Raw genomic sequence first — 18,918 nt, 5'->3', positions numbered from 1 at the left:
TGGATTGATGTTGGTATATGACCCATTTCATGCGCAGATCGGGATTAGAGCTTAGCAGATTCCTGCTGATTCGTAGGTTTGGGCAGCCTTGGCCGACATGTGGCTGACCGATTCGTAATCAAGGTTAACCTCCCAATTGCTACTTTTCCGATCGTCTGACCTGATGGACAAGCATAGTCTGAATGAAGCTGTATTGAGCTCGCGTCGACGGAAAGACTGAACGCATCGGCGCAGCTTACACAACATGAGAGCAATTGGCTTCTCAATTCCAGCTCTCGTCGCCCTCGGTGCTTTGACTAAAGTTGAGAACTTCAATCTGACCCTTGCCGCGCGTATGCTCTCGAATGAGATCACCAATGGCTCGGAATGACCCTGGCTGCACGCTGCCGACCATCTCAAGCTCGGCACTGACGCTGTCTTCTTCAAGCGATTCAAACAGAGCTCGTAGCTGCTCCCTGACTAGTTTGCCTTCCTTGGCAGTGCATGTAATGCGAATCTTCATGAGAGCGCGTGTGATGGGTAGGGTCTTGGCAGCCTGCAACTGCTTGATAGCATCGAGTGCTTGGCTCTTTGCTGGCTTATTCGTTGATGTGGAAAAGCCAAGATCGTGCAGCGCTTTCTCAATCATGCCTGCTGTGTACGGCCGCTTGCTGGTAGGATCTACAGTCTTGTCGCAGATGATTTGCACAATGTCCTTGAAGGTATTTTCAGTCATAGCACCGCGTTCCTTATCGCCTACTTGCAACTCGCCCTTCTTGAGGATCTCCTGGATAATGTCTTCCTTGGGCTTCTCACCAAATGCCTTCTTGATGTCATCGTTCGAGGCGACAGCTCCTTTGGAGACATTCGCAAAGATGCTGTCGATTTGCAAGACTTCGTCAATATCCTTCTCTGTGCCAGCACGCCATTCGAGCACTTTGTTCTTGTACGCTGCTAGTTCAAACCGCTTGCCAGATCGCTTGTAGCGCACCACGGAGACATTGGTGAGCTTGATCTGGTTGCTAGGCTGGTTGATGGGCATCTTGGGCTATGTGGTTGTGAGCCTTGCCGCTGTTTCAAGAAATTTGTACGCGACAGGGGAAGGGGACATGGATTAGTGCTAGGGAAGATGACATGGATTAGTGCTAGGGAAGGAGGCTTCTCCGTTGCTACAGACGGAACTAGATACACATCACGAAGATCACAGGAGATGAGAGCAGGCGCTCCTTTGTGTTAGTCAGGACATTGCCTACCGCGAACATGCAATATGCTCGAAAACTCCTCGGAAACTCACATTGAGGGCCTCAAATATTTCGCTTCGCATCGCTTGTCTCGTTGCCATTCTCAGCTTTGCGCTTTTTGGTCTTCTTTTCCTTCTGAGGCCGAGCCTCGCCTTCGTCAAAGACCTCATCTGGCAAATCGTAGCTAAACTTGTTAGTCTTGTGGTTCTGAGGGAGTGAATTGGCCTCTAATGAGAGATGACAGACTTTCTGAGATGTCTAAGGTGGATAGACATGTTTTCCTCCTTGTAACTGACCCACTCGTGGCACTTTTCCGTAAATTCCTGTGCGGCCCAGGTGATGTCTAGCTTCTTGGTCGCTGTTGTTAGCACGTCATACCGAGATGTGTACGCACCGTCGCTCTTGTCAATGTCAATGCCCACGTAGTAACGTGTTGTGAAGATTTGCTTCTTTTCGGCTCCATCCGCCGGCGCATCCTCGACAACGCCATCTTGCTTCGCGACAGCCTGCAAATCAGCAGGTACCACTTTCGCTGCTGCTGAAGGTTCGCCCATGGCAACCCTGTCCATCTCCTCTTCTGTATCGCAAAAGTTGATGGCATCAAAGGTCTTGACGTATGGATGCGCAATCTTGATTGGATTTGATATTTCTAAGCGCATGACGAGTTGTCTGACTTTCGACTCCACCAAGCCAGACCATTTGAGTTGTGTTTCCGCTGACCGGGAAGCAGCAATGATGCACAAGTAATTCTTGTAGCGGTGGAAAAAGTCATGCTTGACAAACAGGTTAGACCACGCCAGACCCTCGAGCATGATCTTGTCCATGATCTCCATGGCTCGACCCATCTCTTGCAGAATTACAGTATGCGTACTCGCTGAAATATTGTGTGTTGCACACATACTCGGATAGGCAGGTGTAATGATGGGCATACGATGTGATTTGTCGCCATGGTAGAGCTTTGGATTCCATACTCTCACTTGCAACGGCCCTTCCTCGATATTCTTGAGTAGGACTGGTTGTGGCCAGTTCCACTGTCCTAGGATACGGAAGAACTTGGCCACAATGACACAACTTACTGCATTTGGGTAGAGCTGACAAATGCGCGCAACAAGCATGGCCCAAGCTACACCGCCAGGGAAGCCCATGACGTTGGAGTAAATGGCTCTCCGTTGCGCCCAGAGTTTGATGCTACGCAGTGCGTGCTTGAAAACATTGGCGTTTGGCACGACTCGCAAGATCTCGTCTGTGACACGCGTGCCGTTGAGTGATCGAACATCTGTCTCTGTTAGGTTGCGCAGCAAATTATTGTCTGTGAGTTCGAGGTCGAGCGGTACAGCAGGAAGGGCTAGTCTCGCAAAGATGAGATCGATGGAGATGCCCGAAAACTTCATCTTGATGATGGGGACAAAAGCATCTGGCACAGACGCGAGCTCTGTCACCTCGCTACGAGCACGCAAGAGCGGTTCAAAGACGGCAAAGAAATCATCGCGCTGTACATGGCGCGGCGCAACCACCAGCGAATCGATATCAGAGCCTGGACCGTAGACACCGAGTCTATAGGACCCATAGGTAAAAATCTTGCCGCCTGATTCCTTGGCGACTTGCAGCGGCATATTCTTGCTAACGCCTACTTTTGTAACAAATTCGAGGGCAAGTTTCTGTAGCTCGTTGAGAACTTTGACACGCAGGTCTGACTCTGCCTGCGACTCGAAGGTGCCTTGGCGCTTGAGCTCTTGAATCATCTCATTGTTGATGGCGGTTCTGTCTTGTTAGTCGCAGTTTGAAGCAGGTGTCGTGGTGTATACTCTGCATCTGTGGGTCCTGCCATAGAGATGGGCGGCGTTGTACCATACTGCTGCTGTTGCTGGGCCATGTCTATTCAGCCTACCCTTCTGGACCTTGTGTAGCTTGTGATTGTGGTCGTGGATGCTTTAGTTCTGGTTCTACGTCGCAAAGGACCAAAACTACCCAAAGACTCGACCGAGACAAGAGACTGCATGGCGAGATAGCCATAGACACGAAGCTCAGCTGCTTATACTACTTTTTGACCGAAGCTCCTTCATCTCCTTATGCTCAGGCTACTATCCATGGCAACGCTCGCGAGAAGCGCCGTCAAAGCCATCACGACACCGGCAACGCAGCGTGCGCCACCTCTATACAAGGGCCATGTCGCCCTCTCGCTGCCTGAACGTCTCTTGCTCGCCACAGGCAGTGCTATCCAATCTTTGAGAGATCCCAGGAGAGGCGACTTGGTGGCTGTATTGTCAGAGACGAGCGCCCAACCTTTCTTCCTCGAGAGGCTGCGAGATCGCATGCTCAGGCATCCCACAGGACGTCTTATCCTGCGTGACAAGCCGCGCATCACAAGCAAAACGCTGAGTCTGGAGTATCTACGCAGCCTGTCGCCAAATACAGTAGGCTACACGTATGCCGCATGGCTCGATCGCGAAGGCGTCACACCGGATACGCGAGAAGAAACACGGTATATCGATGATGTCGAGTGTGCCTATGTCATGCAGCGGTATCGAGAAGCACACGATTTCTATCATGCCATCACGGGACTCCCTGTGATTGTTGAGGGCGAGATTGCTCTGAAATGGTTTGAATGGACGAATATGGGCTTACCTGTTGCTGGTCTGTCTGCCAGCTTTGGACCCTTGAAATTGAGTCGCAAGCAGCGTGCACGGTTGCGGCAAGTATGGATACCCTGGGCGTTGTCTGAAGGTGCAAAGTCAGAGTGCCTATTGAATGTCTACTGGGAGAAGGAGCTCGAGACGGACTGCGATGCGTTGAGACAAAGACTTGGATTCACAAAACCGCCTGATCTGCGCAATAAGAAGGCCTGGTGGTCACCAACGCATGGCGTCATGGACATCAAGGACACTGTTCGTTGACATCTCGATGCACTAGGACGCCTGTCTATATAATGAAATGTACTGCGCACTTGCTATAGCCCAAATTTACCCAAGAATGCCTCAGCACCCAACACGCCGGCCTCTCTGCCATGTGGATTACTGAGCTTCTGTACAGCCTTGACAAGATCATAATTGATGAGTTCAGAAACAACAGAGTCATGCTTGTATGCAGGATGCGAACGAACAAAATTGCGAATCCACGAGGCTGCGGTGCAAAGCTTACCGCTAGCTCGATAGGAGACAAGATCGAGGTATTTACCGAGCTCGCAGCGTGTGGCAACATCGCAGTTGACAGAGTTCAGGTAGCTCTCAATCAATGGGATCAGACCAGCAAATGAATCACCAGAGCCATTAATGATCTCATGAATGGACAGCTTGCTCCAGCTAGATTCAGTTGGTGCTTGACTTGCAGTCTCGCTGGGGAAGACATCTGTCCTAAACCAAAACTTGTCGGCGAGCGCAGCATCTCGTTTGTGCGCAATACGCATATTCTCATCCACTTTGCTGATGGGAATATACAGGTTGAGCTTGAAGGACAGGATGGCTCGTGTGAGCAAAACGATAAAGATGGAAAAGGCGGCATTCTCAAAGTCTGTGATTTGAATCTCCATGCTCCTGAACTCAACACGCCAACCGATATCAGTCTCTGGCGGGGGCGGTTTGAATCGTACCGTCTGCCAGTTGGTGGATTGGATGTTTTCAAAGTGGTCAGAGCTCGTGCTGTCGTCTTGCTCGAGCAGCTCAGAAAAGATGACAATAGGATCGCGAATAAACAGATGAGACATGTGGTCGGCCAGCTTGTCGTCAATGCCTCCATCCTTTAGGATTTGCCGTATCTTTTGGTCCTTGGGGAATTCAATATCGTTGTACAGGGCGAGATTCTCCTTCTCCTCTGAGATATATGCAGAGATGGAATCATAGCGTGACTTTGGTATCACAAATCGATCTGTCGTCAAAGGTTCTTCGCCCAGCTCTTGCGGAGTCCTGTCATCGACTGCGCCAGCAATGACATTCCAGCGTGTGTCCTGGTCTGCAATGTAGCCTCGCCACAGTGGACTTGCTGCCGAAAGTGCCAACATGATGGGCCCAAGAGGTGCCAGTTGGTCATAGAGCCGTCTCGCCTCATTCACATTCTTCGTCTGGAAAGTAATTTGGAGACAGCAGCAGCCCATGCCGAAACCCATACTATCCATGTAGATGTGCCCTTCTTTCGCGGCACCCTCCCTAGCATTTGCATCTTCTGGATACAAATTGCGGTCTCGTGGAATGGTCGGATCAATGAAAGGCTTTGGTGTATTTTCATCATAAAAGATGGGCACATTCATGGCCACTTTACGGCCTCGACGCTCGCGAATATTAGCAGTGAGTGTTGGGAAGCGTGCATGTGGGTTGATGATTTCATCAGGCACAAAGAGCGAGCGAGATGCTGGTCCGTGTGGCTCATAGTAGGGTGTAGTGAAAGGGCCAGGAACGCCAAGACGGGGATAAGAAGTCAAGGTGATGGGACACTCCGTCTCAAACATGTGAGCCTTGGCTACAACACGCCGCTTCAGCATGTTTGGTAGGACATTGAGCAAGTCCTGCAGCTCATGGCCGTACGGTGCACCTGGCGTTGCCTCCAACATGTATCGCCCATACTCTGGATGGAATGTAGGAAACAAATCATCCTTCTCCTCTCTCTCCGTCGTCTGCAAGTCTGGCAAAACGCCACCTTTCCGCTGCAAATGCTCATCATCCGCCAGGGCATGCAGGATATCTGCTTGCCGCAAACTCAACATGGCTGTCTTCTTTTCATCGTCGAGGCACACCACGACATACTCGATTTCATCGCCCCAGAGCAGCTGATCACGCTCTTTGCCCTTGTTGCGATTCCAGATGTGTAGGAACTGCTTGATGCCGTGTTCTCGGACATGCTCGGCGTGTTTCTTGACTTCGTGCCAGGGAAGCGGCGTACCGAGGGAGAGCAGACCCATCGCTCAAGTCTCGACCTGTCTGCCAGCCCAGGGCCCTTCTACTGTAGGAAGAGGAGGAAGATGAGGATGGAGGGAGACTTGGTGGAAGTTGCCCAAATTCGGGAAAAAGGTCGCGAGATTTCAAAGCAGCAGCAGAGCAAAAGCCGACAAGCGATAGGGGAAGGCCTGGGTGATCTGGAGTACGGAGGAGTATCGGGTAGTTCTTGTAGATGTGCTAGCTGTGCACTGGATATGTGTCACATCCATGTATTTGTGTAGTAGCTGACATAAGCCATTTTCCTTCACTTCCCAGCGACTGACACCAGCAACCACCACCAACTACCACAAAGACTAGAACCAGCTCAATACTTTCCTCTCCACGGGTACTGCCATGGATATCGATCTCGAGCAGCTCGCTGATGCACCTTACCAGAAGAAACAAACCTCAGCCAGCCCTCCCAGCCAGCGCCAGCAACATGACGAAGACAGGCATGTGAGACCTACATCCAACGGCCCTTCCCCAGATAGCCGTGCACGCAGCAGGAGCAGGCATGACGATCGTGGAGATAGGCGCAGCCATGAACGCAGCCGGGATAGGTATGCTCGAGACGACTACCGGCACAGGGACGATTCACGCCGACGCAGTGACCATCGCAGACGTTCGCGTTCTCCGACACGAGGCAGTCGCCACTATGATGACGACAGGGATCGTCGTGGTTCTTCTCATACACGCTATCGCTCATCACGCGACGACTATAGCAGCAACAGTCGTCGTCCACGTTCCCCCGTTCGCGAAAAGACGCCTGAACTGACAGAAGCAGAGCGTGATCAACGGACCGTCTTTGTACAGCAACTCGCTGCCCGTCTCCGAACAAAGGAACTCATCCGCTTTTTTGAGCAAGCAGGTCCTGTACGAGATGCGCAGATCGTCAAGGATCGGCTCTCGGGACGCAGTAAAGGTGTTGGTTATGTTGAGTTCAAATCTGCAGAGACAGTGCCAACAGCTCTTGCCATGACTGGACAGCTCCTGCTCGGTCTCCCCATCATTGCTCAGCTTACGGAAGCAGAAAAGAACAGACAAGCGCGTGAAGGTGCAATGACGACAAAATCACAAGCAGCACCACCTATGCCAGATGCGCCCTTCCATCGCCTCTACATTGGCAATGTCCACTTCAATATTGGTGAAGATGACTTACGTGCAGTCTTTGAACCCTTTGGCGAGATTCAACATGCCTCATTGCAAATTGATGGTGATACTGGCAGAAGCAGGGGCTTTGGGTTTGTTCAGTTCAAGGACGCCGCTCACGCTAGGGAAGCACTAGAAACAATGAATGGCTTCGAGTTGGCTGGTCGAGCAATTCGTGTTGGCTTTGGCAATGATAACATTAAAGTGGGTACGGATGCTGCATCGACCGCTGCGCTTGCGAGTGCTGCAAGTGCCGCGCTTGCACCGCCTTCCGCGTCCAACAGGCATCAAGAAGGTGCGTACAGCTCTAATGACTTTAGTCGAGATGGACGACGAGAATCTGGCAGACGCCGAGATCGCGATGAACGTGATGGCGGCAGTGGTAGGCGACAGAAGGACGTGTTGGATGATGGACGCAATGGCTACCAAAATATCTCTAGGACTGAGCTCATGCGTAAATTGGCGCGCGCTGAAGATGGCATACATGCACAACCTGCACCGCATCTCGTGGACCATGCAAAAGCACCGGAAGTCGCGCGTGGCATCTTGCTCAAGAATATGTTTAACCCTGCAGAGGAGACTGGCGACAGCTGGACAACGGAGCTAGCAGAAGACGTCAAGGCCGAATGTGAGGAGAAGTATGGTCCTGTTGTGCACATTCACGTTGAAGAGCACAGCCTGGGTGAGATTTACATCAAGTTCAAGACAATGGAAGGCGGCAAAAAGGCCATCCAGGGCTTGAATGGACGCTGGTTTGGTGGACGAACAATTGGCGCTAGTCCGCTGCTCGATGCCATCTACCATACCAAGTTCCCAGAGACAAAGCAGTTGTAGCGCATCCGCCTCTCGAATGTCCCTTCGTAGATTGATCTTCTCATAAATCTCGGTCTCACCACACTCGCCAAACAAGCTACACCCGCCTCTGTCTGGCGCTGCCATGTGGAAGCCCAAGCGCAGGGCCTCGAGCTCTTCTGATGTACACAAAAAGAACCCCAAGTTGCCTGCATGGAAAGCTCGTCTCAAACAGCTGCTATCCTTGACTTCTCATCAGCGACGTATACTCGCGCTTGTTGCTTTTCTCTGCATCTTAAACTACCTCTATGTATTGCTCTTTTCTTCACCGTCACGCTTTGTCATCATCTTGGCGTCCAATACAGGCGGCGGCGTTATTGACTGGAAGACACCGCAGCAATGGGCAGTAGAACGGACATCACTCAAGAACAAAAAGGCCTACGTACGTCGTCATGGGTACGGTCTCGCAGTCAAGGACATGCCAATGCAGCGCAAATATGCACATGAATGGCGCGAGTCCTGGGAGAAGGTCGATACCATTCGTGAAGTCATGCGAGAGTATCCACACGCTGAATGGTTTTGGTGGCTCGATCTATCAACCTATATCATGGAACCCCATGTCACGCTCGAATCGCATCTTTTCAATGACCTTGAAGGCAACGTTTCTCGCAACTTGAGCAATTCCTTCAATCCACTCGGTATTCCGGATGACCTGCCCTTCGTTGATAGCAAGCACGAAATCAACTTGATCGTTCCACAAGACTGCGGCGGTTTCAACCTTGGCAGCTTCTTCATTCGGCGTGGTACATGGACAGACAGACTACTTGATACGTGGTGGGATCCTGTGCACTACGAACAGAGACACATGGTTTGGGAGCACAAAGAGCAAGATGCACTCGAGGCATTGTATCGCAATCACGCTTGGATACGATCAGGTACAGCATTTGTTGGTAATCGCAAGATCAACGCCTTCCCGCCTGGAGCCTGTGCAGAGGTCTCAAACGACAGACAGTTCTTTTATGGCGACCGTGACTTTTGCGTCAATATGGCTGGATGTCAGCATGGACGTAATTGCTTTGATGAGGTAGGGTGCTGTTGTGCTATGAACGATGCTAACGATAGATGACTTACTACAAGCAGCTGAGCGACCTTCTAAATCGCAAGCGCTTCTTCTTTTTCTAGACAAGACCGGGCTCACGCCATTTCACGAAGTATAGCATAGAGAGCATAGCATTGTAGGCACAGGTCATTCATCCTGCTCCCACAGAACGAGTCACACCCAAACCTACAGTCTGCCGGCAAAGAAATTCTTGCGCTTGATGGCCGCACGATTCGCCTTCCGAGCTTCCTTCTTCGCGCCTTGATTGCTCTTGTCTGTGATCGTCCATAGCCATGCTGGGTAATCTGCATTGGGCATGGCAACCGGATCTGCGCCAGCCTTGAGTATATTGAGACCCTTCATGACGGTTCCCGCCTCACAGATACTCGTGATTGCTTTCTCCTTCTTGGGTCTTGGCGCAGGCGTACCTGCGAGGTCAGTTTTGATCACGGCGTGCAATGATTTAAGCGTACCAGTCGTAGATTGTGCTGCAGCGGGGCCCGCTCTCGCAATCGCCGTGTTGCTGTATTGCGCACTTTGTTGAATCAGACAACGGCAGAGCAGCCTGGGCTGCGCTATTCTGAGCATGACAAACGAGTCTTGTAGATGTGGTGTCTTCGTCTTTTGTGTTTGCTTCGTGTGATTTGCTACATCTACAGACTCTACACCAAGACTTGTGAAAGGGACTCGAAAACAGCTCAGAAACAGCTTTCCCCATGCTTCTCCTCTGCTTCTAGACTTGCTTGAGCTCCTATCATAAACTATGTCTCTGCACAAGGCACTCAAGCCTATCATCTTTCGCAGTGTCCTCGAATATCGAGCATGGCGCCATCAACAGGCCACCAAGGCTCTAACCATTGGGTTCGTACCCACAATGGGAGCCCTTCACGCTGGTCACATCTCACTTGTTCATCAGGCTGCTAGTGAAAATAGTCTTGTGGTCATGAGTATCTTTGTGAATCCTGCTCAGTTTGCACCGAATGAAGATCTCGACAAGTACCCAAGACCCATTGAGTCTGACCTCGCCAAGATTTGTGAGACTGGCAAGGTCGATGCAGTCTTTCTACCATCAGCACAAGATTTATATCCTTCTGGGATTGAGCTGGATGTGCAACGGCAAACTGGTGCGTTTGTCTCTGTCCTCGGCTTGTCGCACCAGCTAGAAGGCGCTGTTCGTCCACACTTCTTTCGAGGCGTCGCAACAGTCTTGGCAAAGTTCCTCAACATCATCCAACCAACCATTCTTTACCTGGGTCAGAAGGATATTCAGCAATCGATCGTCGTGCGTCGCATGATGCGTGATCTATGCTACGATGCAGAATTACGGATAGGCCAGACCGTCAGGGAGTCTGACGGTCTTGCCATGTCCTCAAGAAATGTCTATCTATCCGCAGAAAATCGCAAACGTGCGACATGTCTCTCTAGAGGTCTCTTTGCAGCGGAAGATGCATACAAGTCTGGCGAACGCAATGCAGAAACATTACGGCAGTGTGTCAGGGATATACTGGCGTCGGAAGAAGGTGTCGAGGTGGAGTATGTTAGCGTGGCGCACATGGATGACTTGCGAGAGCTCAACATGATTGAGGCGAGTCCTGTAGTCTGCTCAGCGGCGATACGCCTTGGGCCGACGCGTATCCTTGACAATGTCATCTTGCAATGATCACAACACGCAAAAGATGACGAGAAAACCATGAAAATCGCGATACAGAGAATGCGCTTAGAATTCAGAAAAAGAAATTGGAGGAAAGAAGGTTATAGCATAAGCGTCATGAATGAAACAATGAAGTTCATTGCTTTTTATCCTGCTCCATGTTCCACATGTTTAGAAAAAGTGGCGTCTTGAGGAATTTTGGAACAGAATCGCCTGCCATGAGTCGGAAGACTTGATTTTGCGCACGATCATAGAGCTCTGCAACTTGTTGCAATGACCTGCGCATACTCTCTGCATCGTCTCCAACGACACGTGTCATTTGTGCTGCCATGTCGAGTCGCAGACTGTGGTCCAGATTCAGCTCACAAGGGGATCCACTTGCCAAAAAGGCATTGTAGATGGAGTACGCACGAGCCAACCCCTCGCTCACACTCTCGAGCTCTTTGACGTCCTTGAATTGCCGCTGAAACTCTCTGACGTCAATGTAGAAGCTCAAATTTTCCTCGCAGTAGTTCTCGCGAAGGAATTCGCTGAATTGTGATCGTAGAGCAGCATCATCCATGATGATTTGCAATCTTGCCGTGTTTGTTTCTCTGCTATTCTGTGCTGACCCATTGAAGAGGTCTACCGCATTTCCGTCCGCAGATGATTGTGAAGCAGAGCGAGGATTGCTTAGTCGTAATGCAGCCATGCTTGGGTTGAGTTTTGCTTGCAGCGCTCCTTGTGCTGGTACCATCTTTTCTGTATCATATGTACCCTCCCAGCCGGCAACGCATCTTCCCTTTGCAGTAATTTGGTAGATGGCGTATTTGGAGCCTGAGATCGCCTGATCCTGTCCCCGATTACCGCGAGCATCGCCCACGTACAGGATCAGCTGATGAAACAGAAACATGCGCGCAATCTCCATCGCTTCTTCTGCTTCAAGGGCTGTTGAACAGTCCAGAATCCATGAAATCATGCTCTTCCCCGAAAAAGTCCACTTCATATTGCCGTCTGCCATTTTGCGCAAGTCAACAAGACGTACCCCTGTCAAGCCAGTCGCATACTCTGCACCCGTCTCTGTCTCGGATGCTGGTCTGATGTTTGGCTTCTTGCCAGCAAAGCGTCGAAAGATGATTTCGACCACAGCATCAGATTCTAGAATTGCATCTGTTTCTGGGTCACGCTCGAGCAAGACTAGCTGCATGGAGTTCATGGCCGAACTCGTCAACTCCTTGACAGTTTCAGTCTGGATTCCATTGCGTTGACAGAAGCGGTCTAGCACGCGGATGCCTTTTGCAGTAAAGACCCAGACTGACTTGTCCTTGAAAACGGTGAGTGACTTGTCATTTGCTGATTCGAAAAAGCGCGCTTCCATGAACCGCTGGCAGAGTCCTTTTGCCATGTCTGGTGCCATACTGAATGTCGTTGTTGTCGTCGTGGTGACTATTCTTGTCGGGTCCTGTTGTTAGCATACCTTCGGTCAAGCTGCCGCGTACATTCGGATCAGGCATGCGATTGCTCTGTGCAAACTTGAGATTTGATAGATTGGCAACGGCTTCCTCTGTTGTAAAGGAGAATGGATAATTCTTGAATCGCACCCTATGCGTCTTGAGGGTCAAGCTGACCACCAACGTCGAGAAGAGGTCTTTGAAATCCTACACTGTGTCAGCGTCCATCTTCGGGAAAGTTTCAACTCACCCTCGTAAAGGGTCTGCCTTCGGGTGTCACCTTCATTATTCTAGTACTCGTTTGATGCATCTTCTTCTCAGACTGTGGTGGTGTCGGCGACCGCGGCGGCGGTTGTAAAGATCCTACGCGTGTTGGTACAGGCATTGGTGGACTCCCATTCGCGAGGAGCGGAGGCGTCGAGTGCCGTAGCGGTCCAGAGAAAACACTCCCTTCCCTCTCTCCATTATCGCTACGCGCACTGCGACGACTCGGACTGGCTGGTTCAGATGTGATTGTTGTGGGTGGTCCCATACGGTTGGTCAACGCGAATGGCATAGAGTCTGTGGTGACATGCTCTGTTTGCTGTAGCGTATCTACTAGATCTGGCTCGTAGAAGTGCGCTGAATCTGGCATTGAGGGCGGCATGCCTGCCATCTCTTCCTACTCGTGTATCTTGTTCAATGACAAGGGTCGCGTCCAGGTCAGTCGCTCATGCAATAGTCAAGATGACTGGTGTAATGCGGAGTGTAGCAGACCACGAGACAGAAACCTTCGCGTGTCAGCCGTTCAACGTTCAGTGTCGTGTCCACGTTGCGTGAGTCACTGTCTGGCAGGATGGGGGCCTGTGCTGCTATCAGTCGCGTGTTGGGTCGCTCCGTAGATGCTAGTGTCGGGAGTGGTTTATTTGCTGCGAAGCCTCAGGAGATGATGTCGCCGTCGTCAATTGCAGCTGAAAGATCTAGCCTTGCCTGATAAGAAGCCTGGGATACGAGTCTAGAGACGTGGTCCCTGCACTGTCTTGTTGTGGGTTTTGTCTCTTTTGTGTCGTCGCCTCGAAACAGACCTCCAACAAAGCGACATCACAAAAGCAGCTGGATGCTTGCTTGCTTCGGCTTCATCTGCTGCCGGAAGAGCTGGGACTAGTGCGGCTTACTAGCTGAAAGGCTTGCTAGCATCGACTGGCTTGTCTACGCCAAGTACTGGTGTTTACTCACACTACTTTGTTGTGTCGGCTGTCCCAATGTATAGCTGTAGCTTCAAATGGTAGCCAGCCGCATCAGGTGCATCCTCAATGGAATCTCCCTTTGTCTTTGGCTGTACTTGCTAGTTGTTTCGTCAGCTTGAATGCTTGCCTGGGCATGCGCTATGTCTCAAGGACATCTTGTACATATTCTAAACAGCCTGCAAGCGCTTTTGGCCTCAACCTAAGTGCAACTATCAATGCAAGTATGGAGTGTAACACTGCTTTATCAAAGGCGTCATCATCGTGCAAAATGTTGAATCAGCTGAGCCACAGCCTGTTCGCTCTTCTCTGAGATTTGGTGGTGAAAGACAAGTCTCTCGCCACTGATGATGAGCCCCAGCGCACTCGCTTGCTTGATCCATGCGTCCACCTCAATGCCGGAAGCTCCCAAATCCAGCCAAAGCATATTTGTGTTTGCCGGAAACTTCAACGTCAGTCCAGCATCCTGTGCTTGTTGTGCAGCTCGTGCAGCCATCTCATGGACACGCTTGAGTCCTCGTGGGAATTGCTGATCCAATGCATATCGCGCTGCACCCGTCAAGATACCGACTTGTCGTAATCCACCACCCATCATCTTTCTAAATCGCTTTGCGCGCGTCATGACATCCTTTGTGCCAACGATGACGGTGCCAATGGGTGCACCGATACCCTTGGACAGACACAGTGACATGGTATCAAATAACTCTCCATACTGCTGCATCGTTACGCCCGTCGCTGCACTTGCCTCCCAGAGTCGTGCACCATCGAGATGCATCACGATGCGCTGACCAGGTTGTGCTCTGACCCATTCGCTAATCCGCTTCATCTCTTCATAAGGAAAGACAACACCATTGAGTGTATTCTCAAGAGAAACAATCCGTGTGTCTGCGAAATGAATGTCATCACCCGTGATGAGTTCCCCCTGAATTTCTTCAAGTGTCAAGTACTTGCCATTCTTGGCAACAATAGGTTGTGGCATGGCTTGACTGAAGATCGCAAGACCTGCCGCTTCGTAGTTGATGATGTGAGCGCGCTTATCACACAAGACACTCGCAGGCGGCTGCATCAAATGCGTCCTCAAGCAGATTTGATTGCCTTGAGTCCCAGAGGTACAAAACAAGCCTGCCTCTTTCCCGCATAGATCAGCAATATACTGTTCGAGATCTTGTGTGGTTTCTGACTCATTGTAGACGTCGTCGCCAAGATGCGCTTGCTTCATAGCGGCAAACATGGCATCATCAGGGATCGTCACTGTGTCTGAGCGGAAATCACCAGCACTGGAGTACACGGCTCGGGGCCGTTCTGTTGTAGCTGTCATAGCAGAGAATCAGCAGACTATCTGTAACTACAGCTGTAGCTGACAGAAGTGAAGTGGCAGCTTGTTCTTGTAGTGTATGGTATGGTCTTTCTGTTATCTTGCTGTCGGCAATGCCGAATCTTGCTACATCACGCGGCCAGGGAAACGACATGCGAACGCAGCGAACCTCCCTGCCAATGTGCTTTGTATTGAGCTGATAAGTCATCTGCGTGCTCTGTATTGAGCTAATAAATCAGCTGCGTGCTCTGGATTGAGCTGATCAATCAACCATCTCTGCAACTTGTCTTGAAAGAAGAGACGCAAATTCACGCAATGCCGCTCATTGCAGTTGCCCAACTCTGCAGCACGCATCACATCAAGACCAATCTGCTACAATGTACGCGTTTGGTAGAGGCGGCCAAAGCTCGAGGAGCTCGCTGTATCTTTCTGCCTGAAGCATCTGACTTCATCGGGCACGATTCGAAAGCGGCCTTTAGCTTGACAGATAGTCCCGAGTGTGCGTCTTTTAGACAATCGATGCGTCAATTGGCTCAGCGATGCAAAATTGATATCAATGTCGGTTTACATGAGCGACATATTGATACTCAAGGCATAGCAACGAACAAGCTATCGAATGTACTGACTTGGTTCTTCGGAGATGGTCAAGAGCCCATTGACTACAGGAAATTACATCTCTTCGATGTAGACGTACCCGGTGGTCCTGTCGTCAAGGAATCAGCATGGACACAACCCGGCCAAGCACCTATCCCACCAATCGACACAAGTATCGGTCGCGTTGGCCTTGCCATTTGTTTTGACTTGCGCTTCCCGGAACTCGCTGCACATCTTCGTGCACAAGGTGCACAGATTCTCGTATACCCCTCTGCCTTTGCAGTCAAGACGGGACAAGCGCATTGGGAGGTCTTATTGCGTGCTCGAGCTATTGATACTGGCTGTTTTGTGATTGCAGCGGCACAGTGTGGTGCACATAATGAAAAGCGACGGAGTTTCGGGCATGCTATGGTGGTGGATCCGTGGGGCGAGGTGATTGCACGGAGGGAGGGAGATCTAGCAGACGAGGAAGGTCTATTATTTGCAGAGATTGACTTGGACCGTGTCGAGCAAGTTAGACGGGCTTTGCCACTAGCGCATCGAACAGATATCCAATGGACGCGGTGATGAGCATGGCAAAGGGGGAGTCGTCTCGATTGTGTATGAGTACGGAAGGGAAGTCAAAGTCATAGGGACACGCTAGCGCTTCGCCAAAAGAAAAGTTGTTCATAAAGAACGAAAGAATAGAGAGTGTCGTTGTTGTCCATCACACGAATGCATCATCGTTGTGGCCCTATCATTCGCACCGCCTGAGATCACAGAAGAAGGGACGGTACTGTGGCGGCATCTCAGCAATCGGTGTCGCCTTATACCTATTATACGCCTCCTTTAAATTCGCAAACAACGCCGTCGCACGACGTGGGTCGCGTGGATATTGCCGACGACAGGCGCATTTGAGTTGTGGTAGTGTTCGTAAGCCAACGATAAAGTCGAGGGAGAGAATGGGTGAGGTGGGTGGGCTTTTTGGGGCAATGCAGCCGGTGGCCGCCAGATTTGTATTGCTGCTACCGGGACTGGTGCTTGTGTTGCTGCTGCCACTTGAGCTGGTGGGGGTCGTGAGCATTGAAGGGGTAGTGGTGAAGGGAGAGTGTCGTGCGCGCAGTAGAAGGAGGCGACTACCGTGTCGTGTGAGTGTGTTCGGTTGCGTGGACTGATGTGTGAGTCGTGATACCGTGGCAGCTGGTTGTCCTGGATCAAGGCCTTTCTTATGAATGACAGCTGGCTTGATGTTTGAGGGATGTCCAGGCAATAGACGCTGTGTCAGGACTGAGGTTGAGTTGAGCTGGTCGTGGTTGTCGTCGCTGCGGAAGGAAATTAAAATTGGGAAAGAGGCGACGGGAAAGAGAAGACAACAGCGAGGGAGAGTGCAGCTGCTGGGTATATACTATATCATGGTAAAGCAGGGACCAGGAGGCTAGAAGTATCGTCATGACTGCTTCTACCAAATATCATTCTAGTAGTAAAGGCCCCGTATTGCTTACCTCATCATCTCGTCATGGCTGCGGCACAGTCTACATGACAAGTACATGTACATCTGGCAGAGGTTGGTTGACGTTGTATAGCGACGTGTACATCTACATCTAGCCCAGATCCAGTCTATAACTCGTCACGCTTAGACAGCAGCGTCTTGCCCGTGCAGCTCGTGCAGTTCCATCCTCCCGTCAATGCATCAGCCGTTGCAGTCACAGTGACATTGCCATCTGCCACAAACCGAACACGACCAGGGATCCGATTCTCCGACATGTAAAACAAGACCACGGCGTTGTGCAGACCATCATTGACAAACAACTCTAGCACACTGCGATCCAAGACCGCACGAATCTTCGTGCCTGGTACACTTGGGTCTGGCGCAGGAACAGCCTGTACAGACATCTTATCGGTGAAGAACTGGTTGTACCAGTGTTTTTGACAGTTGGAACGATCCACCCAGGCAGTGCTGTCTGCATACCCAAATCGAATCGACTCGTAGCCTGCGATATCATCAGAAAAGATCTCAACAAGAAAACCACCGGGACCAGAAGACGTGAATGTCATGTCAAATGCACCATCACCCTTGAGCATAAACTCATCAGATGATCTGTTGCCCGCTGTCGAGGTGAGCTGGCCATTGTAGATCTGCTTGGGGTTGAGTGTCTCAAAGGACGTCGGGTTGGCCACCAATGCATAGCGTTCAACCTGGCCGTTGGGCTTTGTCTTGCGAATGGTAAACTTGCGTGGTAGTGACTGAATAGATCGCCATTGACCAGTTGGTACTGAATTGGTGTACTGCCAGTTAGAAGCCCATGCAATACCCAGCACACCTTCCTCAGCAGGCGTATTGGACCACGTCACACCAGCGTAAAAGTCTTTCCCCCAATCGGCCACCTGGTAGGCATAGTCATCTGGCACAAACGTCGTTCCATTGAACTCACCGATAAAGTACGGCATGGTGGATCCACCAAGCGGTGCACCCGGGTTGATGGACAAAATCAGCACCCACTTTGTTTCTGTTGAGTTCTCAACAGGCACTTCCACCAAGTCTGGCACTTCATACTGGTAGCCCAACAAGCCGGCAGGTCCAAAGCGTGATTCCTCTCGCCAAGTCTTCAAGTCTGCAGAGCTGTAAATGAGCATCTCATACTGCTGTGCCAAGACAACAGCCATGATCCATCGACTTGTCGGTTTATGCCAAAAGACTTTTGGATCACGGAATTCCGTTTGGTTGAGGGTGATGACGGGATTTCCTGCATATTTCGTGAAAGTATAGCCACCATCACTGCTGTAGGCGATATCCTGTGCTTGTCCAGGATTACTAAACAACGTGTAGATGGCAACGATACGGTCCTGTGCAGGGACATTGTCATCAAAGAATCCCGACGTATTGTTGGCATCCACGACCGCAGAACCAGAAAAGATACCATCACCTTTGCGCTCCGGTGCAATGGCCGGTGGGTGATTCTTCCAATTGAGCAAATCAGTGGACGTTGCGAGTCCCCAGTGTTGATTGCCGGCCACCGTGTCGGTTGGATTGTACTGGAAGTAGAGACGATACGTGCCATTGCTGTAGAAGAGACCGTTGGGGTCATTCATGAACCCTGCAGAGGGCGAGAAGTGGATGCGTGGACGATTATATTCGCCATACGCACCCTCCTGCAATGGCTGGTCATTCGACGATGTGCATCGACAATCTGCAGAGGACGCAGCAGAGCTCGATGATTCGGCCGGCATGACAGACGATGCCTTTGAAGCAGAGGCGGAGACTTGACCTGAAGCAGGTCGACTCTGCAAGGTCGTCAAAACAGCGGCCGATGCCGCTCCGGATTGTCCTGCTGCTTGTTGAGCCAGACTACTCAGGAGTGTTGCAAGGATGGGCAGGGTGACGGTCTTCATCGAGTGTTTGGCGACAAATATTGGCGCATCATCAGGGGGGTGGGCTAGTGGGCCGTTTTATAGAAGTTTGACATTGTGAATGGAGTCACTGGATATACACTGCTTCTGTACGTGCTGTGTAGATCCTGGTCAACCCGCTTTGAGCATTGGCGTCGTTGACCCAAGCAGGGCA

General features: G+C 51.0%; 12 protein-coding genes across 12 annotated transcripts; 5 read left to right on the top strand and 7 right to left on the bottom strand.

Annotated features, from left to right (window-relative positions):
• Nucleotides 1-262: 262 nt before the first annotated feature.
• BCR37DRAFT_347047 (putative Shwachman-Bodian-diamond syndrome protein) lies at nucleotides 263-1,021 on the bottom strand (the record flags this gene model as incomplete). Its single annotated transcript, XM_040867740.1, has 1 exon — nucleotides 263-1,021. One exon carries the CDS (start codon nucleotides 1,019-1,021, stop codon nucleotides 263-265), a length of 759 nt encoding a protein of 252 aa, XP_040725564.1.
• Nucleotides 1,022-1,102: 81 nt separating this feature from the next.
• BCR37DRAFT_379720 (uncharacterized protein) lies at nucleotides 1,103-3,155 on the bottom strand. Its single transcript, XM_040869322.1, has 2 exons — nucleotides 3,026-3,155; nucleotides 1,103-2,981 (listed from the first exon to the last, which is right to left on the bottom strand). The coding sequence occupies exons 1-2, from the start codon at nucleotides 3,091-3,093 to the stop codon at nucleotides 1,448-1,450; spliced, it is 1,602 nt and encodes a 533-aa protein (XP_040725563.1). The 5' UTR covers nucleotides 3,094-3,155; the 3' UTR covers nucleotides 1,103-1,447.
• A 15-nt stretch (nucleotides 3,156-3,170) lies between these two features.
• BCR37DRAFT_319022 (ubiquinone biosynthesis protein COQ4, mitochondrial) lies at nucleotides 3,171-4,141 on the top strand. Its single transcript, XM_040866981.1, has one exon. The coding sequence runs from the start codon at nucleotides 3,290-3,292 to the stop codon at nucleotides 4,112-4,114; it is 825 nt and encodes a 274-aa protein (XP_040725562.1). The 5' UTR covers nucleotides 3,171-3,289; the 3' UTR covers nucleotides 4,115-4,141.
• BCR37DRAFT_379717 (glutamate-cysteine ligase-domain-containing protein) lies at nucleotides 4,052-6,351 on the bottom strand. The gene has a single exon (XM_040869321.1). It carries the CDS (start codon nucleotides 6,106-6,108, stop codon nucleotides 4,168-4,170), a length of 1,941 nt encoding a protein of 646 aa, XP_040725561.1. The 5' UTR covers nucleotides 6,109-6,351; the 3' UTR covers nucleotides 4,052-4,167.
• Nucleotides 6,352-6,478: 127 nt separating this feature from the next.
• BCR37DRAFT_410034 (uncharacterized protein) lies at nucleotides 6,479-8,331 on the top strand (the record flags this gene model as incomplete). The annotated part of the gene is made up of 1 exon (XM_040872170.1): nucleotides 6,479-8,331. The coding sequence occupies one exon, from the start codon at nucleotides 6,479-6,481 to the stop codon at nucleotides 8,105-8,107; it is 1,629 nt and encodes a 542-aa protein (XP_040725560.1). The 3' UTR covers nucleotides 8,108-8,331.
• On the top strand, nucleotides 8,211-9,247 carry BCR37DRAFT_346952 (Mnn10 protein; the record flags this gene model as incomplete). Its single annotated transcript, XM_040867732.1, has 2 exons — nucleotides 8,211-9,149; nucleotides 9,188-9,247. 2 exons carry the CDS (start codon nucleotides 8,211-8,213, stop codon nucleotides 9,245-9,247), a joined length of 999 nt encoding a protein of 332 aa, XP_040725559.1.
• Nucleotides 9,187-9,801, bottom strand: BCR37DRAFT_379711 (mitochondrial ribosomal protein L37-domain-containing protein). The gene is made up of 2 exons (XM_040869320.1): nucleotides 9,638-9,801; nucleotides 9,187-9,592 (listed from the first exon to the last, which is right to left on the bottom strand). Exons 1-2 carry the CDS (start codon nucleotides 9,750-9,752, stop codon nucleotides 9,351-9,353), a joined length of 357 nt encoding a protein of 118 aa, XP_040725558.1. The 5' UTR covers nucleotides 9,753-9,801; the 3' UTR covers nucleotides 9,187-9,350.
• A 6-nt stretch (nucleotides 9,802-9,807) lies between these two features.
• Nucleotides 9,808-10,888, top strand: BCR37DRAFT_319026 (pantoate/beta-alanine ligase). The gene has a single exon (XM_040866982.1). It carries the CDS (start codon nucleotides 9,928-9,930, stop codon nucleotides 10,822-10,824), a length of 897 nt encoding a protein of 298 aa, XP_040725557.1. The 5' UTR covers nucleotides 9,808-9,927; the 3' UTR covers nucleotides 10,825-10,888.
• Nucleotides 10,889-10,951: 63 nt separating this feature from the next.
• BCR37DRAFT_347061 (regulator of G protein signaling domain-containing protein) lies at nucleotides 10,952-12,555 on the bottom strand (the record flags this gene model as incomplete). Its single annotated transcript, XM_040867742.1, has 3 exons — nucleotides 10,952-12,256; nucleotides 12,294-12,452; nucleotides 12,496-12,555. 3 exons carry the CDS (start codon nucleotides 12,553-12,555, stop codon nucleotides 10,952-10,954), a joined length of 1,524 nt encoding a protein of 507 aa, XP_040725556.1.
• Nucleotides 12,556-13,296: 741 nt separating this feature from the next.
• BCR37DRAFT_319680 (threonine aldolase) lies at nucleotides 13,297-15,093 on the bottom strand. Its single transcript, XM_040866985.1, has one exon. It carries the CDS (start codon nucleotides 14,784-14,786, stop codon nucleotides 13,728-13,730), a length of 1,059 nt encoding a protein of 352 aa, XP_040725555.1. The 5' UTR covers nucleotides 14,787-15,093; the 3' UTR covers nucleotides 13,297-13,727.
• Nucleotides 14,927-16,076, top strand: BCR37DRAFT_379708 (carbon-nitrogen hydrolase). Its single transcript, XM_040869319.1, has one exon. It carries the CDS (start codon nucleotides 15,099-15,101, stop codon nucleotides 15,942-15,944), a length of 846 nt encoding a protein of 281 aa, XP_040725554.1. The 5' UTR covers nucleotides 14,927-15,098; the 3' UTR covers nucleotides 15,945-16,076.
• Nucleotides 16,077-16,596: 520 nt separating this feature from the next.
• On the bottom strand, nucleotides 16,597-18,826 carry BCR37DRAFT_379705 (glycosyl hydrolase). The gene has a single exon (XM_040869318.1). It carries the CDS (start codon nucleotides 18,744-18,746, stop codon nucleotides 16,974-16,976), a length of 1,773 nt encoding a protein of 590 aa, XP_040725553.1. The 5' UTR covers nucleotides 18,747-18,826; the 3' UTR covers nucleotides 16,597-16,973.
• Between the last annotated feature and the right edge of the window lie 92 nt (nucleotides 18,827-18,918).

This window comes from Protomyces lactucae-debilis (assembly GCF_002105105.1).
Source record: "Protomyces lactucae-debilis strain 12-1054 chromosome Unknown BCR37scaffold_9, whole genome shotgun sequence".
Taxonomy (NCBI): Eukaryota; Fungi; Ascomycota; class Taphrinomycetes; order Taphrinales; family Protomycetaceae; genus Protomyces; species Protomyces lactucae-debilis.
The sequence above is the reverse complement of the archived record's forward strand: the minus strand, read 5'-3'. Positions and strand labels throughout refer to the sequence as shown.